The 27,692-nt window shown below is 44.3% G+C and overlaps 1 protein-coding gene across 4 annotated transcripts in view; it reads right to left on the bottom strand.

Annotated features, from left to right (window-relative positions):
• DNAJC19 (DnaJ heat shock protein family (Hsp40) member C19) overlaps positions 1-27,692 on the bottom strand; it is a 164,279-nt gene that overhangs the window by 115,076 nt on the left and 21,511 nt on the right. For 2 of the 4 annotated variants that reach the window (XM_069647701.1, XM_069647700.1), the window contains exons 2-4: positions 17,109-17,154; positions 13,516-13,567; positions 11,694-11,767 (exon numbers count right to left, since the gene is read on the bottom strand). In XM_069647701.1, coding sequence (XP_069503802.1) covers positions 11,694-11,767; positions 13,516-13,567; positions 17,109-17,111 — 129 coding nt within the window. In that variant the 5' untranslated portion in view covers positions 17,112-17,154. Of the gene's footprint in view, positions 1-11,693; positions 11,768-13,515; positions 13,568-17,108; positions 17,155-24,743; positions 24,844-27,692 lie in introns of those variants that run through there. The other 2 variants (XM_069647703.1, XM_069647699.1) reach the window with 2 other exon arrangements.

Below are 27,692 nucleotides of genomic sequence, written 5' to 3'. Positions count from 1 at the left end.
ACCTCCCTCACTTCCTGCCCCCGCTAGATACCCTGGAACCCGAGGCAGGCTTCACTCGTGAATCTCGCCAAAGGCAAAGCGTACAAAAGGACCAAACCTGGTTTGGCGTGCAAAGTAAATCTCAAGAAAGACCTCTCCACAAAGAAATGGCGAAAAAAAGACGACCAGGGCCATTTTGACAAAAATGGCAACCTTGGGTGCTTTACTGCAGCTGCGAACGCAGCCTGCGGTAAAAGCACACCACAGTAGTTAAAAGTAAACCACTGCCATCAGCCATTCAACGAGGAAAGGGTAACATAACATTGTTATGAGAGAAGCTAGACAAAGGGGATACTAAGTAACCCCTCCAGCACCCTATTGTAAGATAGTGTGTGCTGGGTCTAGAAAGTTACAAACGTAAGTCAATTTCACGTTACTGCTCTTGGAAACAGTAGTTTATCCAAGAGAAGATATTTAAACCTTTAGGAAATCTGAACAGTAGTTCTTGGGGAAAACGGAAAGAATATTTAAAAATAAATAAAAAGGAGAACCCAAAGAGTTCCCAGCAACACTGCACAGGGTGCTGTGGGCTGCAAAAGTGTAACAGGTGCCTTTAATTTGGAGGAAAGCATGACTCCATTGCATAAGGTAAAACAAAGAACAAAGTTCCCATGATCAGAGCAGGTAAGAATGAATGAGAAGGGAGTGTGTGCGGGGGCTCGGGGGGGCGGGGGGGGGGGGGGGTTGAGAAGTCCAGCAAAAAGTTCTCAGGGTCTCACTAGGAGAGGGGATCATGCATACAACTGATCAATCTCCCTAACAGCGAGTTTGTCTGACTTTGTGTATGTCCATAGTCTGAATCAGTTTGTACAACATAGAAATGCTTATTTTTTTGAACAAGGGACATATGGGCCTGTGGGCTCTAAATGTGGCACGCATTGCATAAGTAATGTAATGGCACATCACACACAGCTGATTGCATGCCATCCCAACTAAAAAAGCGGCCTTTCGCATGTAGATTACCAACATTAAGGATGCCGACCGCGCTCCAGACCTGATCAACACTCTTGCCCATGGAACGGGCAACATCGGTAGTCCCCCCAAAGGGAGACACCCATCGCAAATAGATGACAGCTCAAGCCTAGCCTTCAGCCTTCCCCATGCTCTCCAAGTTGCCCAACAGGGTTTAGCGGATGTAGAGCTTCACATCTCCTGCCCTCCAAAAGTGATACTAGCAAGACCGGCTCTAGTTGGACATACGATAGTGTGGTGCCATCCCCTGATCAATATTTGCATAGAGCACCTGCACAGCTATGTAGTATAATTCAAAGCTCGGTGATGTTCTCCTCATATTGTCTGGTTAGGTGCGTCCACCTAACCTGAACCAAACCAGCCCACCCAAATGTAAGAAGTGCACACTGCTAGTTCTTGAAACAACGTGGGCCAGGCCAATGTGTTATGTTGTGAAAGGTTTAAGTTACTTACCTGTAACTTTTGTTCTTGAGCATGTGTCTGGCATGGATTCACATGCTCATGAATATCCCCCGTCGTCAGGCTGGGAATCCTCAGTAAAAGAAAAACAGTTAAACTTTTGTTTAGAGAAGAAATATAGTTTTAAAGATAATCACTGTCTTCTGGGTCATACTGCCCCCATCCAATGACAGTCATCTCCCCAAGCGCCACCCTTGGTGGCCATCTTCAGATTTGTTAAGCACGTCAAGTGGCAGTATGAACCAAGAAGAGCCACAGAGGGGAAGGAGGGAGGGTTCGAATGCAAATCCAAGCCAGACCCATGCTGGAGAACAAGAGTTACAAGTAAGTAACTTAAACCTTCTCCAGCATGGGGTCTGGCATGAATTCACATGCTCATGAATAACGATTACACAGCAGTACATATACACAACCACGGGAGGTGGCAAGGCAACAGAAGCAATAAACACACACCCCTGAACAGACTCACCGCAAGTGAACAGGTTGCGTAGCACTGCTTGGCCGACCCAGAACTCCTCCCAAGAATCCCTGTTAACGCAGCAGAAACTTGTGAAGGTGTGCGTTGACCTCCAACAAGCAGTCCTGCAGATTTCAAGCAGGGGCACAACAGCGAGAAATGCGGTCGCTGCTGCAATGGCTGTGGTGCAGTGGGCTCTCGGGCAGCCCGGAAGAGGCTTATTAGCCAGTCGATGACAGTGCATGATGCAGCCGGAGAGCAACCTGGAGATGGAAGCCTTCGACAAGGCCTTTCCTCGATTTACAGGTCCAGAATTGACGAACAACCGAGACGTTTTCCGTTTGTGCGTACCACATACAACTTCAAGGCATGTGCAATATCCAGAGAATGAAACACCCTTTCCGCTGGCGATGCCAGATTTAGTAAGACCGGCAACACCAAAGGCTTGTTGAGGTGGAACTCTGATGGCACTTTCGGCATAAAGGTGGGGTGTGTACGCAATACCACCTTTGTAGCCTGGAAGGAGAAGTATAGCTGTTAGCAGGGCCTGGATCTCCCCGACCCGCCTTGCAGAGGTGACTGCCACGAGGAAAATAGGCTTCCACGAGAGGAACTTCAAGGGGGCCAGATGCATTGGCTCAAAGGGTGCCCCCATGAGTTTGGTCAATACCACATTGAATTCCCAAGCTGGAGCCAAAGCCTTTTTGGCGGAAAAGTCCTGAAGACGCCCCTCATGAACTCCTTGACTAGCCTGAGACCACAGGGAGGTCTACCCACTGTCCTGTTGTAACAGGATAAGGCGGCCAAGTGCACCTTGATGTAAGTGTGAGTCAGTCCAGCCTTGGCCAAGGAAAGCAGGTATGGTAGGAGCTGCAGGGCCGTGAAACGCAGGTGAGTGATCTTCTGTGCCTGCCACAATATGGAGAATCGCTTCCATTTATGACTGTAGCACTGTAATGTGGAGATGCTCTGGCTTTGGCTAGGATGTCCTTACATACCATTGGCAAAGAATAACGTGCAAATTCTAGGGCTGCAGGAGCCAGGCCCCGAGGTTCAGCGACGCTGGGTCGTGGTGTAGAATCGTTCCCCCTTCTCTGGCGAGAAGATCGGGAAGTAGCGGCAGCCTGTTGGATTGTGCCATCGACCGGTGTAGCAGGTCCAGATACCAGATCTGTTGCAGCCACGCTGGAGCGACAGGTTTCATCCTGCAGTGACACTGTCCGAGTGTATGATCACTCGTAGCAGGAGTGGGAACAGAGGAAAGGCTTAATGTAAGAGTCCCTCCCACTGAACGAGAAAGCATCCCCCATGCTTTTCGGCTGCTGGAACCTCCTGGCAAACCTTTGACATTTGGAGTTTGTTGCCGTCGCAAAGAGGTTGATCTGGGGATGACCCCATTTGAGGAAAAGAAGAGCCACGGTCCTGGTGAAGCTCCCATTATTGGCACGAACATAGTTCCCTGCTGATTGAGTCTGCAATGCTGTTCTTGGTGCCCACCAGATGGAAAGGGACGAGAAACATGTCCTGACTAGCGGCCCAGCACCAACGGTCCTGGGCCTCCGTTAGAGAGAGCAGGAGAGTGCGCTCCACCCTGCTTTCCGGATGTAGAACATGGTAGGGGTGTTGTCCTGAAAGATCTTCACCACCTTGTCAAGCGACGTTCCAGAAGACGTTTCGAAGCTCCAAGACGTTGATGTGAAGAGCCTTTTCTTCTGGCAGCCAGAGACCTCTGGCATGCAACGGTTCCGGTGTGGGCTCCCCAACCTTCCAAGGAAGCATCCGTGGTGACCATCTCCTGGGATGGCAGGACTTCAACAGAGCATCTTCTGAGAGACGAGGGCACACTCTGCACCACCATCCCCCCATGGAACGCTCATTGAGGGTGTTCTGGTCTATCAAGGATCCTGGGGCCTGCAGCCACCTCGCATCCAGAAACTCCAGGATAGGACTCATCTGCAGTTTGCAAAGGCTGACTAGATTGAAGCAGCAGGACATCAAGCCCAGCAGCACTGTAGTCGACCATGCCACTGACAAGCGCTGTATATTACCCAGGATGGCTACCACCCTCTCTTCCGATGACAGACATGTTACTTTGTTGAGTCGGGCTCCCAGAAATAGAGCGTTCTGCAATGGCTCCAAGCAGGAATTCGGATAATTTATGAAAAATCTCAGATCCGTCAGCAGACGGCAGTTCTCGCTGTGAGTTTGCTCACCAACGCGTAGGAGCGGGATCGGACAAGCCAATTGACCAGATAAGGGTAGATGTGTTTGCCCTTAGGACAAAAGGTGCGCCGCCACTGGAGCCAAACACTTTGTAAAGACCCTTGTGGCTGAGTCAGTGCCTTGAACTGATTGTGTCATCCCTGGGCCACAAAATGAATTTGCAGTGTTTACGGTGAATGGGGACGTATGTGTCCTCCAGATCCAGTGATGCCAGGAAGTCGCCTTGTTCTAGCTAGGCGAGCACATGCTGCAACATGAGCATCCTGAACATTGGGACCTCAAATATCTGCTGAGACGTCTCAAGATTGAACTCCACCTTCCTGTCTTCTTTCGGATCAGAAAGTATCTGCAGTACACTCCGAAGCCCCAGAGGGGTTGGAGGACAGGCTCTATCGCCCCCTCCGACTCCCCCATTTATTTTTAACATGCCATGGACCTCCCAAAGAAGCTGCGCCACGTGTTTTTCTTGTTGAATGACAGGGGGAACCACAAAGGTGTGATCCTGTCCGAGAGCGTCCAGCACCCATCTGTCAGTGGTGATAGTCTTCCACACGCTGACGAACCTCGCCAGCCAGCCTCCCACTGGGGAGCACAAGTGGGAGCCCGAATTCACAGCCGGTTCAGGCCCGCTTCGGTTTCAGGACCCTGGTCTGCAGAGATGCTGTCATCCGCTACCATATGCCTGTAAGCAACCTCTGTACGCTTCTTGGTCGATAAGGGGTGTTACATCCTTTGGAGGACCTGCTGGACTGTTGTCGAGGAATGAAAGGACGCTGACGTTGCTGCACGGTAGCCAGTGAACGTGCAGTCTCTGTCTTGATCACTTGCAGAGACTCGATGGTCTTGCCAAAATGGTTCACCCCATCAAATGGCATGTCCAATAATTTGAACTGAACGTGCGCTCTTAAGTTGGTGGCTTTGAGCCATCCCTGCTGCCGAAGAGACAGTCCGTTGCCCATTTGCCAGAAACCTGTGTCTGCGATATCCACTGCCACGGCATGGCCCGAGGCCACTTCCCGCAGCAGCGCCAGAGCTTCCACTTTCTTATCGTCAGGTAAGAAGTCCAGAATAGGGCCCCATTTATACCATAGCTCCCGGTCATAGCGGGACAAAAAGGCCAGGGCGTTAGCGGCTTTAATGGTGCTGGCAGCAGTATATATGATCCTTTTCTCCCCCATCGCGACCAGTTTGTTCCCCTCTTGTTCCGGGAGCACCATGGAAGAAGACGACGACTGGCTCAACTATCGTTTTCTGGCCACAGCTGAGACCACAGTCGGATGAAGGCTGGGACTGCAGGCCCTTGGGGGCAGAGTCCGGGACCCTGTATTTCTTCTCCAGCCTATCCCTATTGTGGGATGTTTTTACCCACTTCTGCTCTGCGTGCTGCAGCACTCTGTTAGGAGGGTGCCAGAAATAACAAAATGGCCGCAAAACCCTTGTACGTGCCTAAACTTCTGAAAACTGTACTTTGCAACGCCCAAAAAGATGGCTGCCCAATCAGCCACGCATGTTGTCAGTGGTGGAACAGAGATCTCACTCCTGGAATATATCACTGGGCCCCACAACAAGTGGAAATGGAGTACAGAAGGGAAAAGCATTGTTTGGCTAAATGAAACCCCAAAAGCTTGCTTTAAATCCTTTTTTTGTTGCTGAAACTGCAAAATGCTGGTACAAAACACCCTCAAGCATCCAAAATTCTTGCTGGGTGCTACAATTCACTTAGTTAAGAAATCATTGTAAACTTGCAGGGTCCTGAAAAGCTGAAAGCATAAAGGGATTTCCACAGCAAAAGTGGCCCGTCTGTGGATTTCAAAAATCTCTGTGCAGCAGTGGACTGCTGAAATGACAGCTGCCAAGAGCCTGCCTGATTAAACTTTAAACATGTATAAACTGAAATCAAATGTTTGCAATCTAAGAGGCCGGTTACTGAGAGTAACCATCTTGTAATTGTTTTGATCCCATGGTTTAAAATCTTGAATCAGAATTCTAGCTGCTATTTTGAAATCACAAGTTTGTTTTAAGCTAAGGGAAAATGCAACAGAATTAACAATATCAAGCCTGGCTAAAAGCTACCAAACTGGAATATCAGGTTTCTCCATAGAAGGATGGCCTTCCCTCCCACCCACAAGGAAATCACACCCAAGCAGTAATTATAGGGTTTGGAAAGAACTTGGTCTACAGAGGCAAAAGGGAACAATGGACATTTTCTACTAAGGAAATGCGGGGTGTGAGGACAGTCGTAAATTACTTCTGCCAAGAGCAAACAGGGAGGAGACTGCTTCTGGACTGCAGGGAGACAGAAAGAGGTGGACCCGAACAACCATCTGTGGCTGAACCTTCACAAAGAACATTTTCTTCAAAGACTTATAAATTTGCAGGTGAAAATTATACAAAATATAAAAGTAACAGATTGGTGAATCTAAATTTTGGCTGCACGTTTCAAGAGGCGGCAAAATCGTGTGACATGTTCTGGAAAGAAATGGCAGAAAATGTGATTTTACAACAAATTTATTTTCGCTAGAAGTCTGAAACAACACTTATGCCCATGTTAACGCGCACACTTGTAGAAATTTGCTTAGAAATTGGACATTGTGTTCCTGATGAAAAGGGTAAAATTCTGTGAAAAGCTGAGCCAAGATCCCACAACTACGGGGTTTTGAGGGCTAGCTGCTATATAACATATGTAATCTGTATATCTGATTGTTATAGAGGTTGCACATGTGTAAATATGTATGGTGCCAAAAGAAGAGTTTGTGTTCAAGGGGCTATGGGTGGATTCTCTGCCTCATAAAATCACACCCTAAAGGTGACACACTGTTGCTCTCCACACCCTAAAGGTGAAACACTGTTGCTCTCCTCCTACCAAGGAGGAGAGGAGACTCTGGCCCAATCACCTGTCAAAGGGGCGAGCCTAGGATAAACCAGTACACACCCATTTATCATAGCATAAATAGAGACAGCTCACCACTCAGAAGGACAGACAGATTCACTCATTATCCTGATACTGGCAGAGCACCCTGCTGCTGAACTCTACACCTTCCTTGCTCCAGACTCCAGAAACTTGGCAAAGCAGAACCCCATTGCATAGCTGAACCATTTATAGCTAGGCCTCAAATTCCAGAACCAGAACCCCACAAACCTAAGGGGAAACATCAAAATACAGCCGGGCTGCGATGTACTGCTTGCCTGCTGAAAGAATCATCATCAGAACCAAGAAGGGCTGATCCAATCCAGTCCTGTGGCGTGCCGTGGCCAGCGCGCCTTGGCGATTGCAGATCCAATCCGATGTGCCCAGCTGTCTGTCAAAGAACCAGATCCCATTCCCTGACCAGAATCTTGACGGACCAGAATCCTGACGGTTCCGTTTAAAAACATATCTAGTGAGTATCTATAGATAGAACCGTGTCACTAGCAGAAGTACCTTGCTTAGTTAATCCCCATCTTAAACCCTTGTAGTCAGAACGTGTATTGTTAGGAGTACTTTTGAATTACTTGAACTCTCCAAACCATTCTATCTTCCTCCTGTAATAGTATTGCTAAAACTATCTTTGTGCTGATCTTTTCCCATCTGAAGAAGGCGAGTCCTTAGCAGGCAGTCATTCTGATCAAGTGGCTGTGTTCCTGTGGGGCATTCATTTTGTTCATAGTCATCCTCTAGTGTAAGAAATCCTTTTGTCATTCTAAAAGTGCATTCCTGTTTCCCATTCTTGCGCCTATCTCGGAAAAACAACCTCCACTAAAACGTCCTCAGTTTTTGTGCTAAAAACGCTAAATCGCATCCAAAACCGCACCCCAAATCCATACGGTTCTCCCGTTATCGCGCAGTGAAAAGTTTGCCGCGATTTTCGTTTTAGGGAAATTCTGACACGTGTAAAATGGCTTTTGATTACTTCCGACTTGATTTTCAAGATTTCAAAATGGTTTCTTGGTATTAAATCATTGCTTGTGTTTGTATGCAACTATCCAAAGCGGCTCCCATAAGAATTTATAACAATTTCAGCAATTTAGATCATATTTGGTGTTTTTGCCCAGTCCATTCTAAGATAACTTTAAAAGCCATTCTGACAGCTTGACAGTCAATTCCGTTTTTCTCTGTGTTTGCTGGGGGAAAGTGGGATTGATATTCTGTGTGAATTTTGCCATTCCTGAAAACCTGTTCTCTCCTCCCATCTCTTTACATTGCCTATTGGGGGATGGGTGTGCAGGGGGAACCTTTAACCACAGTGCTATTTGATCTGAACACACACAAAAGTATCATTTCTGTGCTGAATTGTTTTGCTCACTATTACTCCTAGTGTATTAAAGAGATTATTCTGTGTTACATCACCCCATTGGTGATTATTGTGTACCCATTAAAACATCATGTGATTAAATTGTAAATACATAAATAAATATTGTAACTTTGCAAACCAGCCTGATCCCTGGTTCAGTGTGACCGGGGGAGGGGGGTGGGGGTTGGGGCGTTACAGGAGAGGTGTGTGATAGGAGTGGTATATCGTTCAGAATAAAGAACTTTTAGACACAAATATATAAGGATTTCAGTTGTGCATTAAATGCCAGGTGTTGACTTGGATGTGTGCCGGATTGAAATCACTTACACTATTGGGCGGCGCATACTCAGGATCTTCATCAGGGTCAAGCCCTTTATCCCAGATATCGTCCAGCAAGGGGCCACACATGATGTTCTTTCGCCTGGACTCAAGTCATTGGTAAAGGAAACCTACCTTTTTAGTCTCCTCAGGTACCAGATGAAATGGCTCCGAGGCCCTGGACATCATAGCATGAAACGAGCCAACCTCATCTGGTGGAGAGGCCCTGTTGGGTTCATCCGTTGCACCACAAAGGCTCCCAGTCTGCTGGTACGAAGCCATCTCCCTCATCAGGGTCCATGGCCGAAGCCGCCGTATCCATGCTCGTGTGGGTTGCCGGGTTCCCCAGTCGGCATCAAATCCCAAGGTGGGGTGTCGTTTGACGCATTGGGCCCAGTAGGGTCTTTTCCTTGTGCCGGGGTGGCCTCCCAGGCTACATGCTGGCGAACATGTATAGCAGTTTGGGCACAAATATAATTTTAATTAAGGACAGCCTACCTGCCAATGACAATGGTAAGCAACTCCACCTTTGGCAATTCCCTAGTAAGCACTGGTGTTCGAGTGATCACAAGAACCGTGCCCATTTAAACCCCAGCCTGTGTGCTGGTTCCTGTGCTCAATTGGTCATTGTAAATATTTCAGACTGTTTAGTCGCATGCCTGAGTACTTGCCAAACTTCACCACCGTTTCAATCACTTGTGCCACGTTACTGTCAGAATCCCCGATATGTAGCAAAATATTGTCTGCATGCAACAATAGGACGTCTGCCTTCCCTCCAACAGGCATACCTGTGCGACTATGTTCAGCATGCCTCTTGTCAACCAGTGGCTCGATGACGAATGCAAACAGCAGAGGGGATAACAGCAGAGGGGATAACAGGCACCCTTGCCTAGTCCCCCCCCCACCCCTCCAAATGTAACACCTGGGAGTCATGTCCATTAGCTCGAACCCAGGCCAAGAGATGCGCGTAAAGCAACCTCACCCATGAGATGAACCGAGGTTCAAACCCATAGTTGGAGACCACCTGAAACAAGAACGGCCGCGATACAGTACTGAACACGTTTTGCATATCCAGGGATGTTACAGCTTTTAATTCATGCGGTGTCTGTGCTACAGAACTATAGAGCCATTGAAGGGTCAATGCTGTAGAGCAGCCGGGTATAAACCCTGATTGATCAGGATGGCCCATCCCATATATGGCACTAAGGAGGTAGAGCTGGCTCGGTGGGAAAAAAAATCTCATTCTTAGCAAATATTTTTGCAACTGTATTTATGAGGGACAGAGGCCTGTAGGATCCACAGTTCTCCACCGCCTTGAGCAAGAGTATTATAATCACTTCCCGCACTGTCTCGGGTAGCACCCCCTTAATGAGTGCCTCCTCCCATAAGTGTAACAAGTGTGGGCACAATACATCTAAATACTCTTTGTAAAACCCTGCCCCAAACCATCAGAGCCCATGGCCTTCCCGTTGGGCAAGTAAACTGTGGCTGCACAAACCTCCTCTACTGTCATAGGCACCTCTAGTGACTCCCGACAAAGCAGGGTAGTTGGCATCCTGCTCAAATACTGTTCGGTCTCGGTTAGAGTAGTGCTCCCCTTGGGCTGAAAAGTCGTAGAAAACATTGATGTCTGCATCAACATGAACTGTCGAGCCATCTACTTTCCTGATAAAAAAGGTATATGCGTATTCCCAGACACCGTTTTAATCGGGCAAGCTAATATTTGACCGAGCCAGTCAGCCTCCCCGTACTTACTTCCTAGCTAGCAGCGGCCTGTCCATGAACTTCAGGTCCCTCTGCACCATGTCTCTGTAAGCATTCAATGCAGACTTAATCTTGAGGTGCAGGCCTTGCGACAGGCACAGTGAAAAGTTCCCCAACAGCACTTATGCCTTAGTTTTCCAAAAGTACATTTAAAATTCCATGGTCACATTGTTACGTACTTTTTTGCAACATAGGATTTGGGTTCAAAAACTTTGCATTGAACTGTATGTGCACCGTCAGAGACTTTTGAGCTACAATATTAAATTGGGAGGTCTTCTGCCAGTTTTTAGGCTTGTTGCGTTATGTGATTGAAGTATGAGGGACTGCATAGCAAATTGGTATACCTCTTCTGCCAGTTCTTGCTGTGATATTTTGTGATGTATAGGAAATTTGGTTTTTACGTAGACAGTTTGTGGGTTTAAAGATGCAAGTGGTATAACAAATGTGTATGCATGTGGTTTCATTTTGAGTACGACTTTGTGCTGTGTCCTGTCCCATCCCATGGTTAGTGTGTTTGCAAGAATGGAGGGTTGCTGTATCTTGTCTCTTGCTCGGATGAATGCATCCGAATTGAGCTTTGATATAATGTCTATCAGTGTTCAGGTGATTGGAACAGTCTGTCCACTTTCAGGATTAAAGCTCGGACAGTGTCTGGTGAGCTGCCTGGCTGGAGAGTGAACATTCCAGTAGGGATCCCCATGCTTCGAGTACTTATGGATTGTCTTGCATGTGACCCCTGTAACGGACAGAAAATGTCCTTTCTGTACAACCGCCTCAACACAGGAATGCAAATTCTTTGAAATCCCTCTAGACCTGCAGAGCGATATCTTTAGTTTACATATTCTGCAATTGCCCCATTGGTACTCACAATATTTACCAGTGCTTTGTGTAAAATGGTGCATGTCGCACCAGAAGCATACTTCTTATTTGGTACAATGCTGCCACTGAAAGAGTCACCACGCAGCGTGAAACTAAATTTGCCATTTAATGCAAACAAGTTTGTTTGCAGTAAATGGCAAATTAAAGTTTCCACCAACCACCTACTTGCCAGCAAGGTAGAGTAGCATGCAAAATGTACTTGCCCTTTATAAAATCTGTACCTATGCGAGTGGATGAGTAGATTTTGCGAGGCCTGAAACAATACATTTGTTTGAACAGTCTAAACCTAAAAGATAGAAAAGGTATTTTACCGATTTAGGGAGACTCTGAAAAGCGTGCTTTACTTGGGGTTCCATCTGCTTCATAGCCTGCAAGGCATAGCGACCTAAAACACAAGCAAACATTATTGGCTTTTAACGTAATTCAAAGCAGTCCCATATAAAAAGCATGTAAATTTGTAACATGAAATTCTGTTGCACTGGCATAACAAAATGCCATTGTTACCGACCCCTTTGTGCTCATGCTCAGAACATGGTAATCAGTTAAAAAAGGAGGAGGATAAAGGATCTACCTTAAATGTCATTGAGTGAAAAATGCAGCTTGGGACAAGCAATCGAGAAAATGCTAGGCAGTGAGATGACCTAGGTGGAAAATGATTCCAAGTAAACGCATGGCAGATGGACATCATCAGCAGCCAGACAGGAGCGATGATGATATGTTATGGCGGTTACATGCATAAACCTCACCCAAAGTATATAGGTGGTAGCGAGAAGGAGGCAATATGACAAGTAGATACTTCTATAGTGCTTGGGTCAGCATAAGTTTGAATTGAAGTGCTTAGGGAGTGGAAGGTGATCGACAGGAGGCATAAAACCCCATGATGCGAGTATGCACATTACACAACATGAAGTGAAAATCGGGAGGTGGTAAGTCTACAAGGGAAAGGGGTTCATGACCCAACTCAGGTAGAAGGACCAGACGGATAGAGTGACTAAGTGCAGGGTGCATTGTAGGCCTCCTACTAAAGCTGTTGCTGCAGAGAACACCCTCTGCTTCCCTGCACTCCCCAACCCGTACAATGACCTGCTAAGCCCAGAGTTAAAGAAAAAATAAATACAGGGGGATATCTGGCATCATTTGAGATTAACACCCACACACCTATACACAATCATAGCGCTAAATTCATTCTTCTACATGTTCATCTGCTACCAGGGCCTCCCTTTGCATGTACGTGGTGGCAGTGTTTCTACTAGATCGGAATTTAGAAGGTTTTGATTTGTGCAACTACTGGAGGCACAGGAGTAGCCTTACCACAAGAGATGGGAAAGTGACAGAGGGCTCTTTGATAAGGGGGTAGGAAGACTGGTGGGTTGCTAGGTTTCACTGCCGATGTGTATGCCAAGGCCATGATATAGAATCGGGAATGCGTCTGAGAGAAAGCTCAAACATAAATCCAAATAGACTGCAAAGGGGGGTGGTTCTAGGTATGGTTGGGGTGGCAACGTGTACACCTTAAGGGGTTGTGGGGGCAGGGGGACTATACTTTGTTGCCATGAAGTATAAGTACTTAAGAGTAAACCATAACTCTGAGGGATAGTTCCTAAGAGCTGGATCATTTTATATCGCTTATGTCTCTTTGAAGCATCTTCACAGAGATGAGGGGGGGGACGCAGAGTCAGGTTAAAAGGGGCATAGAAATGCAATCGAGAAGTAGGAAACAAGCAAAAAGTAGACAAATACGTGACAGGTTCCCCAAGCCGCCTGAAGGCAGATTCAAAGCATCAAGAAGAGAAATGGCAGAAGAAATAGGATACATGTAGGGTACTGGTAACCATGCCACAGGAAATGAAAGCAAAAGTACCACATCCATAAGTTTTAAACTAAAGGAACCGGTGAAGTCCTGAAACCAGATAGCTGCCATAACACTGCAAAGTCTATACATGTGTGGTCTGCTTTTTTAAACAAGATAATGGTTTGGCCATTAAGTTCCTTTTTAGGAACTTAATGGGCAAGTTATGAGAAGAAGGAGAAGAAGGAGAAGAAAAAAAAATAATAATATATATGACACACACACACACCTCCAAAGTAATGCAGACAACAAAAGCAAGCACATCGAAATTTACTTTTCCTAACCTGCAAATCCGGCGACAGCTATAGTCAAGCCTGCTGCTACCACAGTACTGGCCTGCAAAATATTACAAGAAAAATACTTTAAACGAGCCCATTATTATTTACAGTCGTGCTAGTGAAGGAAGGTAAAGATGTGATTCACAATTATTCATCATTTTAAATCTCATATGCTTTAAATCTTGATGATAGGTATACAAACCAAGAATACAAGAAAATAGAATTTCTAAACTAAGGCACAACATATTTTCAAAGTATGGTAGTTTCAGTTAAAACATTGTACACAATATTAAGGCAATCTTCAATTCTATACCAGGGAAAATGCACGCATTCTCCCCTGCACACAATTTTCGGTCTCGTCAAGAGTCAACTATCACTCGTTAATGGCCAATACAAATTGAGCCCTACCTTAATTACACATAAAGCCGCATTACAGGATAGAGACGCAGTCAACATGGACAAAAAACATTACTTCCAAGGTCAAATATATCCCCATACACAATTTAATAAACAAAAATACCCATTGCATACTGTTCATGCATTTTAAATTCCTGAACAAAGATTCACAAGAGAAAATGTACTGATGTACAGGTAAAAGGGCAAAAGGAACATTGATCAAAGCAATCACATTGACGCAATACAACAAATTAAAATGGAAACTAAAGCACACTAAAGGAGCCCTATTAGTTGTCCAAAAGGTAGTCCTTTACTATCAGCAAAGTATACAAATGAGGAAAAACACTTTAGAACAGTTTGCGGGGGTGGCCAAGAAGGCAGCAGTGCAGGAGCTTCCTTACTGAGCTCTGAGGAGGCCAGTGTCGTTAAGTAGTCTGGATGTTGCGATCTATCCTGGGGAGGTCCCCACCCGGAGGGGCCCCACCCGCTGTTGGCGCACAATGTGTGACATCGGTGCCAGTGGAGGACCTAAGAGAGGGTCATGTCCTGATGCGCTATGTGGGCCTGCGGGGCAGGCGGTCGGCAAGTCCCGAGAGAGCTGTGCTCCGACGTCGGTCTTGCGGCCGGCACTCCTGCTGAGGGATGGAAGAGGCAGGCAAGCGAGTGAACTGGCGGCGGAACGCGCAAGCCCTACTTGACACGAGTAATGCTCTTCACCTTACGAGAAGTGGAACAGAACAGGAGATGGACATCTTGGGCTAGTCTACGCAGCCTTAATCCCAGAGGGGTCGAGACTCTCCCGAGTTTACCAGATGACAGCACGGCTGCACACCAACTCGCAGGCCTGAGAGAAATCTATAAAGAATAGCTGGGAACCCCTAATTGCACAAGCATAGATTTAGCCTTGCACCCATCGGGCCCAGTCTTTCCCCACACCTTGATCCACGGTTGGCTAGCATAGGAAGCAGACGGTAGAATGGCTAATGGCAAGGGCAAGAAAAAAAGCATAAACAGCCGGCTGTTGATTTCTTCACAATGCACAGTAGACAACCGGGTTCAGAGGAGAGATCAATGAGGCGAACGGAAACCGAGTTTGACAAATTTAAGTGGTGCAAATGGAAAGGAGAACCTCTACACTCGAGCAGAGAACCACAGAACTTGACCAGTAATCTGCCCAAATATCCTAGTTGGTGCAACAAATGGAGAGTGAAGTGAAGGCGCTAGTCAAGGGGAAGGCAATGCTGGAGTACCCTGAAAACGTATTAAGAGCAAAGCAGGTCAGCGTGATTTGGTGTTCAGTTGGTGCATGACCAGATTGCCTTTGCTACAACATGGCTCCCAGACATGCTGGTCGTGGAGGAAGACCCCATTTATGCTGATAAATATTATAGAATTAAAACTCAGGTAGAAGATGCCCATTGTCAAATATATATGAGAAAGAGAGACCATATGAACCTCAAGTCACCGGCAGAGGTAACTTACACAGAATTACCCATCACTTACCAAGTTCCTAATTGCACCTTCTTGCATGGGGATTGTTTACTATTACAGCTTTATAGTTCCTAATGCCTTATGTTTTAGGGAAGAACTGTAACTTTTGGTACAGGTTTTGGGAAGTCTAGTCCAGACTGGGACTGTGGGATAGCACGGCTGACATTGCCGTCTACCGCTAAGTGCTACAATGCAAGCCTTTCATTTTATGCTGCGCGGAGCCTGATCATGACTTAGTACTCGTTACACCCTTAACAGCTGTCTGCCGTCACTTGCCACATCTCGCTTGCCTTTTGCACTCTTGGCTCCCTCTAATTATGCATGCTCTTCGTAGCAAACCTGCTGCATTGGTGTTCTCCTTTGATCACCCTGCTCATCTTTCTAATCACCATTACCACAATTTTGCACAGCAGCAGTGATCCAATCAGGGACCACTGTGGGGTCGACTCATGCATGCACATTAGGCATACATGGTATGTGGATTCAGACCAAACAGTCCCAGCCCACTTTCTGAGACCACTAGCCTGCGAAAAACAGCTTTTCGAGGCAAATGCAGGACCATAAAAAGGGAATACCTGAGAGGTTAGGAAGAATGCCAAAGTATAAGAGAAAAACCCTATGGCACTGCCATTTTTAGGACACTAGCCACAGTTAGTAGCCAAACACGAATGAGCCAACTAAAATATATCAAACCACCAGCTTGTCTTTAGGCACATTTAAAAGTAACAAAAACATCCTTTAGAGCAGGTATAGGGCAATACAAAGTATCCCCACTGCGCTGTATTGAAAGATTATGTGTGCAATATGAAAATGTTAGCTAAACGGCTGTCAAAAGACAAAAGGGAAACAGTTTCCCAGCACTGACAGTCTGAAGGACTAGTCCGTTTCCCCATGACAAATGAGCAAAAGGCCAGTGAACTTCCCTGTAAAGAGTCAGGACAAGGTGTAAAACAAAAGCAAATGTTTTGGGGGTCCATAGAAAATTGAGAAAAAGTTGCGTAAAAGATAAACTTTGCAAACAATGGAGTACTGGACAGGGTAAAAGGAGCTATTAGAACAAAGCTTGATAAAAGCACATTTAATTGGGGTGGAAACTGTTGAAATATGCAAATTTGGTAATGAAGTAAATGTCATACCTTGCTAGACAATTTGTAATGTAAAGATGCCATTTGAATTACTGCTTGGCCCTCAATGTACATACCTGGTCTGCATAGCACAACCAGTTCAGATCAACAGCCGATAAAAATTCTGCAGACCAGAATGCTGATTCAACCATGAAGCTTTAGTTTTTCTTGCCCGTCTAGTCCAAATGAGTCAGCTTGTGGTTTCCACTACAGCAAATCTGCCCGCTTTACTCCCAAAGAGGTAAGCAAGAAAGGTATCAGTGGACCATCTCAAACCTGTTCCAGTTTGCGTCATTGCGTTGTATCAGAATGTGTGTGCATTGCCATTTGAAGTACCAGAGGAGGAGGAGCTGGTACTACATCACTCTAGAGCAAACGAAGATTTATAATATGCCACAACTAAAATCGAGAAGTGCAGAGACCCTTCCCAGTTGGACGCAAAAAGGAATACAACCCTTAACATAAGCAGTTCACTTGTGAACTTAATAAACATAACGTACACCATAATGGCAAATATCTATTTTTATTACAAATAAACCATCTCTTTATGCTTTAAGACTTCTGCACTCCTTTATCCATGAAACCTACCATGAAGCTGTAAAATAGGCCTGAATCCACCGAGTTTGTCACACACCTTAAAGAAAAAAGAACAGGGTGAGAGCATTCTAGACTTTATACACATCCATCCTCGTCCCCTGGGTCATTTCCGAGTATCGCAATGTAAAACACACAGTGAGCCTGCTACAAGTGCACAAGTGTTCTGTGGTAGATGAATCTAGGAGAGTTAAACCGTGTATTCCTATATATTTATTTTTAAATGCACTTCATACGTTTTAAACAGAGAAACAAAAATTTCACCTTTGACATTTTAGTATTACAATAGTACCTATAATGGTAGTAAATAAATACATATGGCCGGTAAGTGATACACTGCTCCAATTGCCTATGGATTAAATTTTCAATATTAGAATACTAATCCATGTGGAACAAATCTATGAATAGCAACCAAGTCCAACACTGTTCCTCAAGGACATCTCTCAATAGCACTGTGGAGCTTACAATAACACGCCATGTACTGATGCATTACTGTACAATAATAAATTAGTAACTTAGAATATATAACATGGAATTGATGTGCAGGTTTCAAGGAGGAATGAATCCAAGATGGCAAATGTATTTATGCAACAGTAAGTTCCACTCAGAGGGGTCAGTGTCTTCACTACTTTATTGCCCATTGTGGGTAAAGCCTTATCCTGATGCAGCACAACAAATCATTTCTGGTGCGTAATTTGCCAATGTTGGGGAATTTGATGCCACCCACATGCTAGCCTTCCGTCACCAGATTAAGAAACCCAAATTTTCACATTTATAGTTCACACTGCCAGAAGAAAATGAAGGTATTCAACCTAGCAGACGTATAAATGTGTTACAGGAGTTCCGTATCTAGAGTTCGGGGGTTCACCCATACCCACTGCCCAGCCCTAACTGCTTGTGCACCGGTAAGGAGTCCTTTCCAAGGTCCCTACTAACCTTTTATTCCAATAAAGCATCCTACTTGAAAGTAATTGATGTATCCTGTGGAACTTTACCTTTTCTGCTGCTGCACATAACTTAACATCCCTCCTCAAATGACTTTGGAAGAACTCTTAACTAGTTAGGGAATGGACTACTAAAGTATTGGAATCATTAAAAAGGTATTGCAAAGTAGTATATTGCTTTTGCTAGTGCTGAATAGATACCCCTTTTTCCTTACAACAGAACATTGTCCGAGTGACTTTACAAAGTGAATTGATGTACCATTTAACTGTGTTCATGACTGGTACAAGCCACTACTATTGAAGCATTCACCTGAAAAAGTGTTGCTTATGTTTACCATTTGTGTTGGTTAGTATAATAGTATTTAGTCACCTGAATAGAACTTTGCCTCGTGTATATCAAATACATTTATATTTTACATTAACTACAAGTGTGTGGGTGTTTCTTTGAGCCTGTGTTTTTGCAGAGTTGAGCGTACTTACCTATAGCTCACATCCTCATCATAAGAGAAGCCTGGCTGCTCTGCCATTCTATCAAAGCTTTGGGTTGTATAGACTTTTACTACGAGTTGGGGCATGTATAGCAAGGGATTGTTTAGAGAGTTTCACCTGCTGGTAGACTTTAGGAAAAGCCCTCAACAGTAGGTGATGTACATGCTCTGTGAAATATTATATTGTAGCTGCTTTGAGCAGGCATTATGCGATCACAGCTTGTCATACAAACACGTTTTGGGAACATCTCTCCAAGCTTCCGTCAGGAAAGATTTCTCTTTTGGCAAATTTCCCACCATAGTTCCAAGGACCCTGAGGTGAACCAGGAGTCGGATGAAGTAGTGGCACCGTTTAAGGGTGTTTATTCAATTAAAAAAAATAAAACACCAATTTAGCCCCATCGCTATGAGGGAGTTCCCTACCCAAGAAACTAAAAGTAAGGGTGCTCTTCAAAGTCCAAGAGGGGAGTCACTCCCAGAGAGGTCCCACTTACCCAGACCCCTATGGAGGGTCTTGCAGAGCAGCCCCCCCCCTCCCCCCTAGTCTCAAAGGGGGTGGCTCCCCTCTGGGAGAGTGGGCAAATAGTCCAGATTCGTCACAACACCCAAAAACCGTTTTTGAACCGGTCCTTATTTTTTAAAGTGAAGTTTTCAGCTTCACTCCCCTGGTCTTTTGCTCATTTGTGTTAAGGGGTAACTGATCAGTCTTTCAGAGCATCACTTCTGGGAAACTTTGTTTACCTTTGCACTCAAGTAACTTAACATTGCACACAGCATTTTACAATGCAATGGGGATAGTTGTGCATCACCCTAGATTTTTACACATTGGATTTTGTGTTACTTTTATCTGTGCCTAAGTCAAGCTAGAGGCAGCAATTCCATTTTTACCATGTCTGTTAATTCTAGAATGTGCATTGGAGTTTTCCACATCCTGAATGCAAGACTACAACTACCATAGTGCAAAGTCATTCAAACTTTATTAAAAAAAACAACAAAAAAAAATGGAGTTTTGCATTGCTGCAATCAACAAAGACAGCAAAAGAAACGGTCATAAGGGCACCAGTTTTCAGTCCTTGTTATTCACAACCATACAGTTCTATGTTTTAATATATGTCTATGTTAAATGGGTGAGGTCGACCACTGCTACAGAAAAGAATAATGCAACTTACCGGTCATAGACCCATGCCAACTCTGAATTTAATACTTACTATATTAATAAAACAATTAGAGAGTGGGGTAACATCAGTACTTGTGGTCAGTGCCATGTGAATTTGCAGACTTGGCGCTGGACTACACTACAAGTTAGCTTGTCATTACTACTTAGTAGTTCCAGCCTTGATCAGTGCGACTAAAAAAAAAGTTTTTTTTTTTTTTTAAATCAGATGTCCCAGTCAAGGAATGAACAAATACTGCACGCACAAACTCACTGGTTCCCCTTGCCCAGACTTTGTGCATATCTGTCTTTTCTAGGCCACAGACCATTCTTACTTTCTTTGTGATGGATTGGTGCATGCTGCACAATTCACACAAATTGTGTCTTAACAGGCTGAACTACATTATTGAACTACTTGCCACTATTTATATTTATTTGTTATAGTGATCTAAATGCATTCACATCAGATTACACTCTAGCAGGGAAACCCCCATTAAATGTTGGAGGATGGGGAAATAAAGTGAGGGGTCAAACAGTGGGCACAAACATGGCTAGATGCATTGGGAGCTTTGTGACCGTGTTGGAAGAGTAACTTAGCAGCATCACTTTTGCAAATTACATTTCTTGTGTACAATGACAGTTATGCTGGTGCTACCGGCAACTGCGAATGACATACTCTCTGGCTATCAACTCCACTCGCACCCACAAATAGTTAAGGATCCAGGAAACCTGCTCGGTGTAAGAGGTAATGTTATCCTACCGTGCAGATTCATGGGATATGCAAGCATAAAGCTGGTGTTGATAAAAATGTATTTTAAATCCTGTGCTTGCTCGACTCATTACAGTTGAATATGCCAATATTTTTTAATGCTTTTAAAATGCCAAGCAGGTATGAAGGCCTTTATAGTTAGAATATGGAAAATAGGGATATGAGCCAATCTTCACCATCTTGTTTATGTCATTCGAGGCTGAAATGTTTTAGAGAGAAAGCATCTATTTTGTGAACCTCTTACAGTCGCTACTTTTACCAAATCAGCCTATTTGTGCAAATTAATGAAAACATTTGTCAAATTATTTGAAAAATTCAAAATGAACGGGTGTATCTAGTAGGATTGCAATTGGGCTAATAAGCAGAGAGGGGCACATGGAAAGCTGCTCAATGCAGGGTAGATCTGGCAAATCATCTGCTGTAGATCCTCCAGGAAGTTTCAGCTTGCATGAAACTGCTTGGAACAATTAAAAGGCTAAAACATTTTGATTAGGGTCAATAACGGGAATAGGTATAAAAAGGAGGGCGACACCTTGAAAATAAGGCTCACCTGAGAGCTAGTTGTACAGTGTTTTTGAAATGGCTATGCTATACTGATAAGTCGCATAAGGTGTGTGTACCTGCACATGTGATGGGAACAACTGTCACATGCTTATACAAAAGCCAAAACCTGCTCGTTTAGTGTGCATTAGAAGCCTAAAATAAATACTGCATTTTGAATACATCCCTGTCCAAGTCTAAATATTGTGTGCTTCCCTGCGTGTATTCATTGTGGATCTCTGGCTGCACTCTGCTGAGAATAGCCTGGACTGCTCTCCATTGCTACGCTACCTTAATTGGGGGTTGGCTAACCTGAGAGTTCCCCAGTTCACTATAACTAGAGGGTGACCTCCTAAAATCTGTCCACCAGGCCAGATCATAGAAATCCATTTTAAACAGCTACCTACCAAGTTATGCTTTGTATTAAATAATAAAATGATGCAGGTAATTCCATCTCTGAAAGGGCAATCTGTTGATCAGATTGCCCTTTCATCCGCTCCACGCAAAAAACAATGTGCACTTGTGCTTTGTTGCATCAGTACCCTGATATTAGGGCACCTGCTCTACCAGTGGCAGACAGCAGGTTCAAGAGGTCACAGGGGCCCATTTGACAGCTGCAGTGACAGCCAATCTCTGCAGCGCTGGAGCTGCATTGACAATTTGCACCTCTGTTCCAAAACCCTATAACTAGGAGTCCACCTCGTACTGGCAGAATAATCTTTAAAAATAAGCCATACCCGAGTTATGGCATAGTGGATGGGATTTTCATAATTATTACAGGCGCAGCCAGTGCTCCAGATAATATTTTGAGGTGGGAGTATTTTACTCCCCATTTTTAAACATTTAAAGTAAATGTGATTTCAAGAGAGTAAAAATGACTTTTCTCCTTTGCAAGAGAGTAAAATGTATGGGTCATCCAGCCAATGCGTGCAAAAACTGTATGGAAATCATTACTATGTGGCAGCTTTCTTCATTGTGACAGAATGCACCTTTCATTATTTCTCTAAGGTCTGGCCATTTAATCTCTCCTGTATATATTTAAATGTTGAAAACACAAAAAACTAGTCAATTACATATTAAAGCAAATATGAATTGCATTGTGTTTCGAGGTTTGATAGCAGAATTGTCTTTTCATGTTTAATGAAAGTCCTAATTTCCTGGAGATATCACTACCTAATGGTATGCCAATGTTATGATACAATAGTGCAGAGGCAAGTACTCCATGTAAATTCTATATCTAATCTCATGGTCAAATGGTCATTTACATAGAGCTATTGGCAAATGCTGTACATAGAACATATTTATGACAATTATCACCGAACCGTAGTCGGTACTCTTTTATTGACCTGGAAAGGATGAAAGGCTGAGTTTGCCTTGCAGGGATTCAAACCTGCAACCTACAGATCACGCACAGATCGCAGCAATGAGCGCTCAGCTGGCTGAGCTATCTTAATGGCTAACATCCTTCAGAGGTCAGTAAACTGAGTTTCGACTGAACTATAATAATCACAGTGCCTAGATGTTGGATGAACCATGTATGAAGCGCTACATAATGTTAAATACCTACCTGGGTTATCACAGGGACAGGTTTTGCAGAGTTTCTATTTCAATTACAAATGTAACTTTAATTTGTTTGTTTTTGAACAGCGCTTGCACTTCCTGGAGAGTCAGGTTTTGGATTGTAGTCTTGAAGATCTGAGAGGCTATAACACCTGTGATTGGTGTAATGGCAAACACTCACCCTTGAGCAAAGACTCTGCTGCCACTGACCATTTATAGTAATGTACCCCATTGACTGCATGTTTGATGGGGTGTAAACTAGAACGTGCATACTCATCATTTTACACACTGTTTGTATAATTAGAGCGTACATTAAAGTGGGCAAATTATCTGCCTCCACATGATTATGCACACAGCACAGGAACTCTAAAAAATACAATTGTGTAATACTGGTTTGTTTTACTGAAAAGGTTAATTCTTAATTGCAACTCAGTTTTCCATTTTATTAATTATACAATCCTAAAATGCTTGGAAAATTAATATGCTCATTGCTTACGTTTGCTTCATGAGCATCAACACAGCAGAAACTGAATGGAAAGAAATCATTCCTTTTATCACATTGTGCATTTTCTTTTTTTGAAAGGCTTCAGAGAAATACATTCTGTTTTAGAGGCTTGCAATTACATTAGATAACACTTTTTCTGGTTTCTGTCAAGTAACCTGACCTTTGCACTGCCCTCTGTTCTAACTTGTGTGTAAATGTACACAGGAAAATAATAAAGCTGTCGTATTTACAAGATTTTCTTGCGTAAAAAGGCCGATTACGCACCTTATCTGGAGGCCTGGGCGCAGCAATTTGATACCACATTTCAGATCCTGGAAGTCGAGCTCAGCTGTGGAAGGCGATGGGAATTCTGGCCAGACAGGCTCAGCCTGCCAAATGACAGGACAGGAACCTGAATGGACATGCCTTTTTTTGTAATCCCTTTGCGAGGGCAGGTAACACCCTCAGCGAGGAACAGCCACAGAACAGGTAGCTGCCCAGGCATCGAAGGAGCACCCCCATAAGGGAGTAGCTTCACAACCAGGTGCTGCATTTCTCAAAGTCCTTGGTGAGAATTGGAGGGTTAGAGTAGAGAGGACGACTGTGTACCCTCTCTCCCCTTCCTGGCCCCTCCACTTCCTTTTGGGTAAAACACTTTGGTTTGTGAGGTCAGAAGGACAAAGTCCACTTCATTTAAGAACAGATATTGGACCACTAAGGCAGGCTAGCTTTATTCAAATCACCTGCAGACGTTGACCTTTAAAGGAAGGCGTCTCACACCACCACTTTGATTCACTCTGGACCACCACTGGGGAAGGATTCATTATACCTATTTTGGGAGAATTTAACTTTCTAATGTCCTCAATCACTGATGTGAAGGAGCAGTCCAAGGCAGAGGAGAGCTCTGCATCCTACCCAATTCCAGAGCCCATTTGGAGTGAAACTTGCTGTGGACCAGGACTTGCTGTTCTGTACCAGAATGTCCAAGGGGTGGCAGAGCAGACCCTGAAAGGACGCACCCTGTGCAAATACTCCTGAATTGGGTCTCACAGCATCCGGAGGACCAGATCTGCCAAAGATCCCTGTTCTGCCATTTTGAAAAGGGTCAGACTGCTGTCAAAGCATAACTAGATACCATGGACACCAAGCTCGATACAGAGGGGTCCAGCAGGTGCCAACTTCTGACACTACCAAATAATTTCTTGCATATTAAGCCACTCAACACTGCATCACTCCCTCTGCTCAATGCCGGGGACAGCTGCAGAGTCTTGCTAACTCTTACCAGGGGTTACACCATGACTCGTTCCGAAATCACTCTCGAACTGCTGCTTCGCTGAACCACACATCGGGGCAACAGGATCGCCATTTCAACAACTGCCGCCTCACCGATGACTTGAAAGTGTCACTCGTCGACCCTTCCAGAGTCGACCCGGCCTCAAAGAGATCCTGGTGAGCACCCGGACCTGAGCCGCAGAGAGCCAGTGCATTTGAACTCACTCAACGCCCACTTGAACACACAATCCACTGTACACGAACTGAGCTTGATCGCTCGCACCACTGATCAAAGCCGTTCAACTGCATAAAACCCAAAACAGGGTACTATTGACCAATAACTCCCCCCTTGTACTATTTGTGCCATAGAGATTTTTCATCCAAGAAATTATTTTAAGAACATTGTGATTTTCACTTACCTTAAACCCCCAATTCATTACCCAGAATGCTGCATTGTGCCATATTTGATTATTCTCTGCTCTTTCCCTCAGGGGTGGTTTTTGTGTAGTGTTTTTCCATTTTATAAAACACAACATCTGCAAAATAAAGTAAATCTATTTCTACAAAACCTGGATTGGGCATTCCCTTTAATTTTGGATGGTTAGATTTGGTTTGCTACGGAATCACAAACAGCCCTCTTATGAGTAGTGTCTTCCCTCTGCCCACTGTAGGGTGTCCTGACCCACGTTTAAGCTACCCTGCTACAACATTTGGTGCTGTGGGCTTAGGAAATTCAAGATGGCGGAAAACCCACATGTGCGCCGAAATCCAGGAAAGCTGCGCAGTTGTGCGCACACCAAAATGGTTACCTAACTTGCCACCCACCAGGGTAAAGAAAGGTCTTTGTTAACAAAATCCACTTTTACTGATGTCAAAAAGTTGCTGAAATCGTGACTCATTGGACCACTTTAAAGATTCAACCCTTTTTGTGGGGTTCCACATAACCATCTTACTGTAAGGAGCCCCATCAAAACAATGTTAAGCAAGGATTTACTACCATGTAAGAACCATTCCTGTTTAGAATGCATTAATCCAAGAAAATCCCAAAAATGGGTGCAGTACCAGTACTCAACACTATCCAAAAGCCGGCGTTTTAAAACCCACTGTGTGTTTTTCTGAAGGCAAGCAAAATGCCTATTTCAAACCTTGCAACATGTGCAAAATATTCACTGAACACCAGCAGACATTTGGCAGAATGGAGTTTTGTGTGCCTACAAAATCTGGGAAATGAAGAGCCCAAAAACAATGCTTATAACAAAAATGCTATGGAGTCAGCAGCTTAAGCCTAACTGCAACTGGATTTAAAACCACCAAAATCGAAAATGTTAAATTAAATGAGTGACCTATGTTTGGTGTCACATGCCTTTGTAACTGTTGAAATGTCATAGTTTTGCACTTAGAATCAGCATTCTAGCTGCATGTGTAAAATTACAAGTTATTTTAAAAGCAACAAAAAGTTAGCTGAAGGTCTGGCTTAAGGAACTTGATTTTGCCTAGCAACGGATCCCATCAGGAGTGAAACTTGAGTCACAACTATGTTCCCAGGCCAATGTTCCTTTTGCTGCCCACACTAAGGATATGCCATCTATCTGATAATTGAATTTCCTGTGCTCTGCCAGAGAGTGAACAAAGCCCTCTCCACTCAGGCAAAGGTTTTTATTACAGACGTCGTAAAAAGTGGCTTCCTCCTGGAGAAGCTGGGAGGGGCACTGCCTGTGAGAAGCAAGCTGGCTTGGCAGAAACTGGAAAGACTGGTTTCTGTACCATGTGACCTGAAAAGACACACCCCTGCAGCAAGGATATGGTTTATTAAAAGGGGGATAATTCATAGTGCGGACATGTGAAAATTTTATAAATGATACCATAATTCTTGTGATTTTTCTGCCCACAGTTTAAGACGTGGTAGGAACCGGTGGTATGTTCAGGGGGGTTTTAGCGGAAAAGTGGATATTACTCTAAATGTGTGCATGTTAAAAATCTGAAACTTCATCAGTTAATGTCCCTACCCCCTGCACACATGTATGTAAAGTTGGGTCCATGTCGGAAATTGAAAAAGCAGTTAAAAAGTCAATTATGTACACTCTTTGAATGCAAGCTCCGAGAATGAGCAGATTTGGACATAGACATGGCTAAATTCAGCCACACCATGTATATGTAATTTCAAACAACTGTGTAACTCTGAAGTATGGATTTTGATCATATATATATTTGGGTGCACAGATGATAAGGGAGGTTGTTTCAAGAGATCATAAAATGACATCAATCTGACTCACAGTTCAGTTTGCCAATCAAGCGGAGGAATGGAAGCCTGACCAATGACGAATGAGAGGGGCAAGTCTAGTGATGCAACACACACACCCATTCTCAAGAAACAGATAAAAGCAGAGAGTCAGGACACATAGAGAGATTCAATTTCATCTGCCGCTGGAAGCCCTGCCGGAAAAATCCATACTTACCTCCATCAAACTCCAGAAAGCCAAACTAGAGACTTCAATCTATCCAGAGCAGAGACCAGACCAGAGAGAAAGCAGTGCTGTGCCTAGCAGAGACCAGACCAGAGAGAAAGCAGTGCTGTGCCTAGCAGAGACCAGACCAGAGAGAAAGCAGTGCTGTGCCTAGCCGAGACCAGACCAGGCGCTGTGAGCAGAATCCGGAAAGACCTGACCAGACTGAAGATCGTGACCAAGTCGCTTTCCTGTTCAAAATCTCTTGTGAGTACTTAGCAAAACTCAGAACACATCTCTTAGTTTAAATTCATCTAATTCAATCTATTTAACCTAAGTAGAACTGCCTCCTATCTGTCACCTGTCATTTCTAGTAAAATTTGTCATTTTGAAAAAGTGTGCGTTTAAAATTTACAAAACCAAAAACGACCTTTACTAAATTACTCATATCTCCGCAACCGTTTGGGCTAGAGACTTGCAATAACTTTCATTTGGAAGCTGAGATCCCAGGCTTTCCTAGGACCCCAAAACGGTAGAGATAGTCCTTGCGGTTCCTTTGTAATAGCGCTCGGCGCATCCGCGAATTTTGCCGCGATTTGCAATTTCTTCACATGTAAAAAAACTGCTGCTGCCTGATTTCATTTGCCAGAAATTCGTTTAACCTGCTAACTATCCCTGCATCATTGCTAGTGTGAGCCTGGACTAATATTAACTAGATACCACTCATCCTGAACCTCTAAAAGGGAATTAAGAGCGTTTCCAGCATATTTCTCATTCATTGCTAGCACCTATCAAAGCATTTGCCTGTGTTTTCAAACTTCTGTTTAAGCTTGCTGGATTGAACTGAATTACAGTTGATTGCATTTCTGAGAACTGTGTGTTTTCCTTCCATTTCCTTGCCTTGCATCAAGGGGGGGAGGGGAG

This window comes from Ambystoma mexicanum, chromosome 2q (genome assembly GCF_040938575.1).
Source record: "Ambystoma mexicanum isolate Mex_15411 chromosome 2q, UKY_AmexF1_1, whole genome shotgun sequence".
NCBI classification, from domain to species: domain Eukaryota; kingdom Metazoa; phylum Chordata; class Amphibia; order Caudata; family Ambystomatidae; genus Ambystoma; species Ambystoma mexicanum.
The sequence above is the reverse complement of the archived record's forward strand: the minus strand, read 5'-3'. Positions and strand labels throughout refer to the sequence as shown.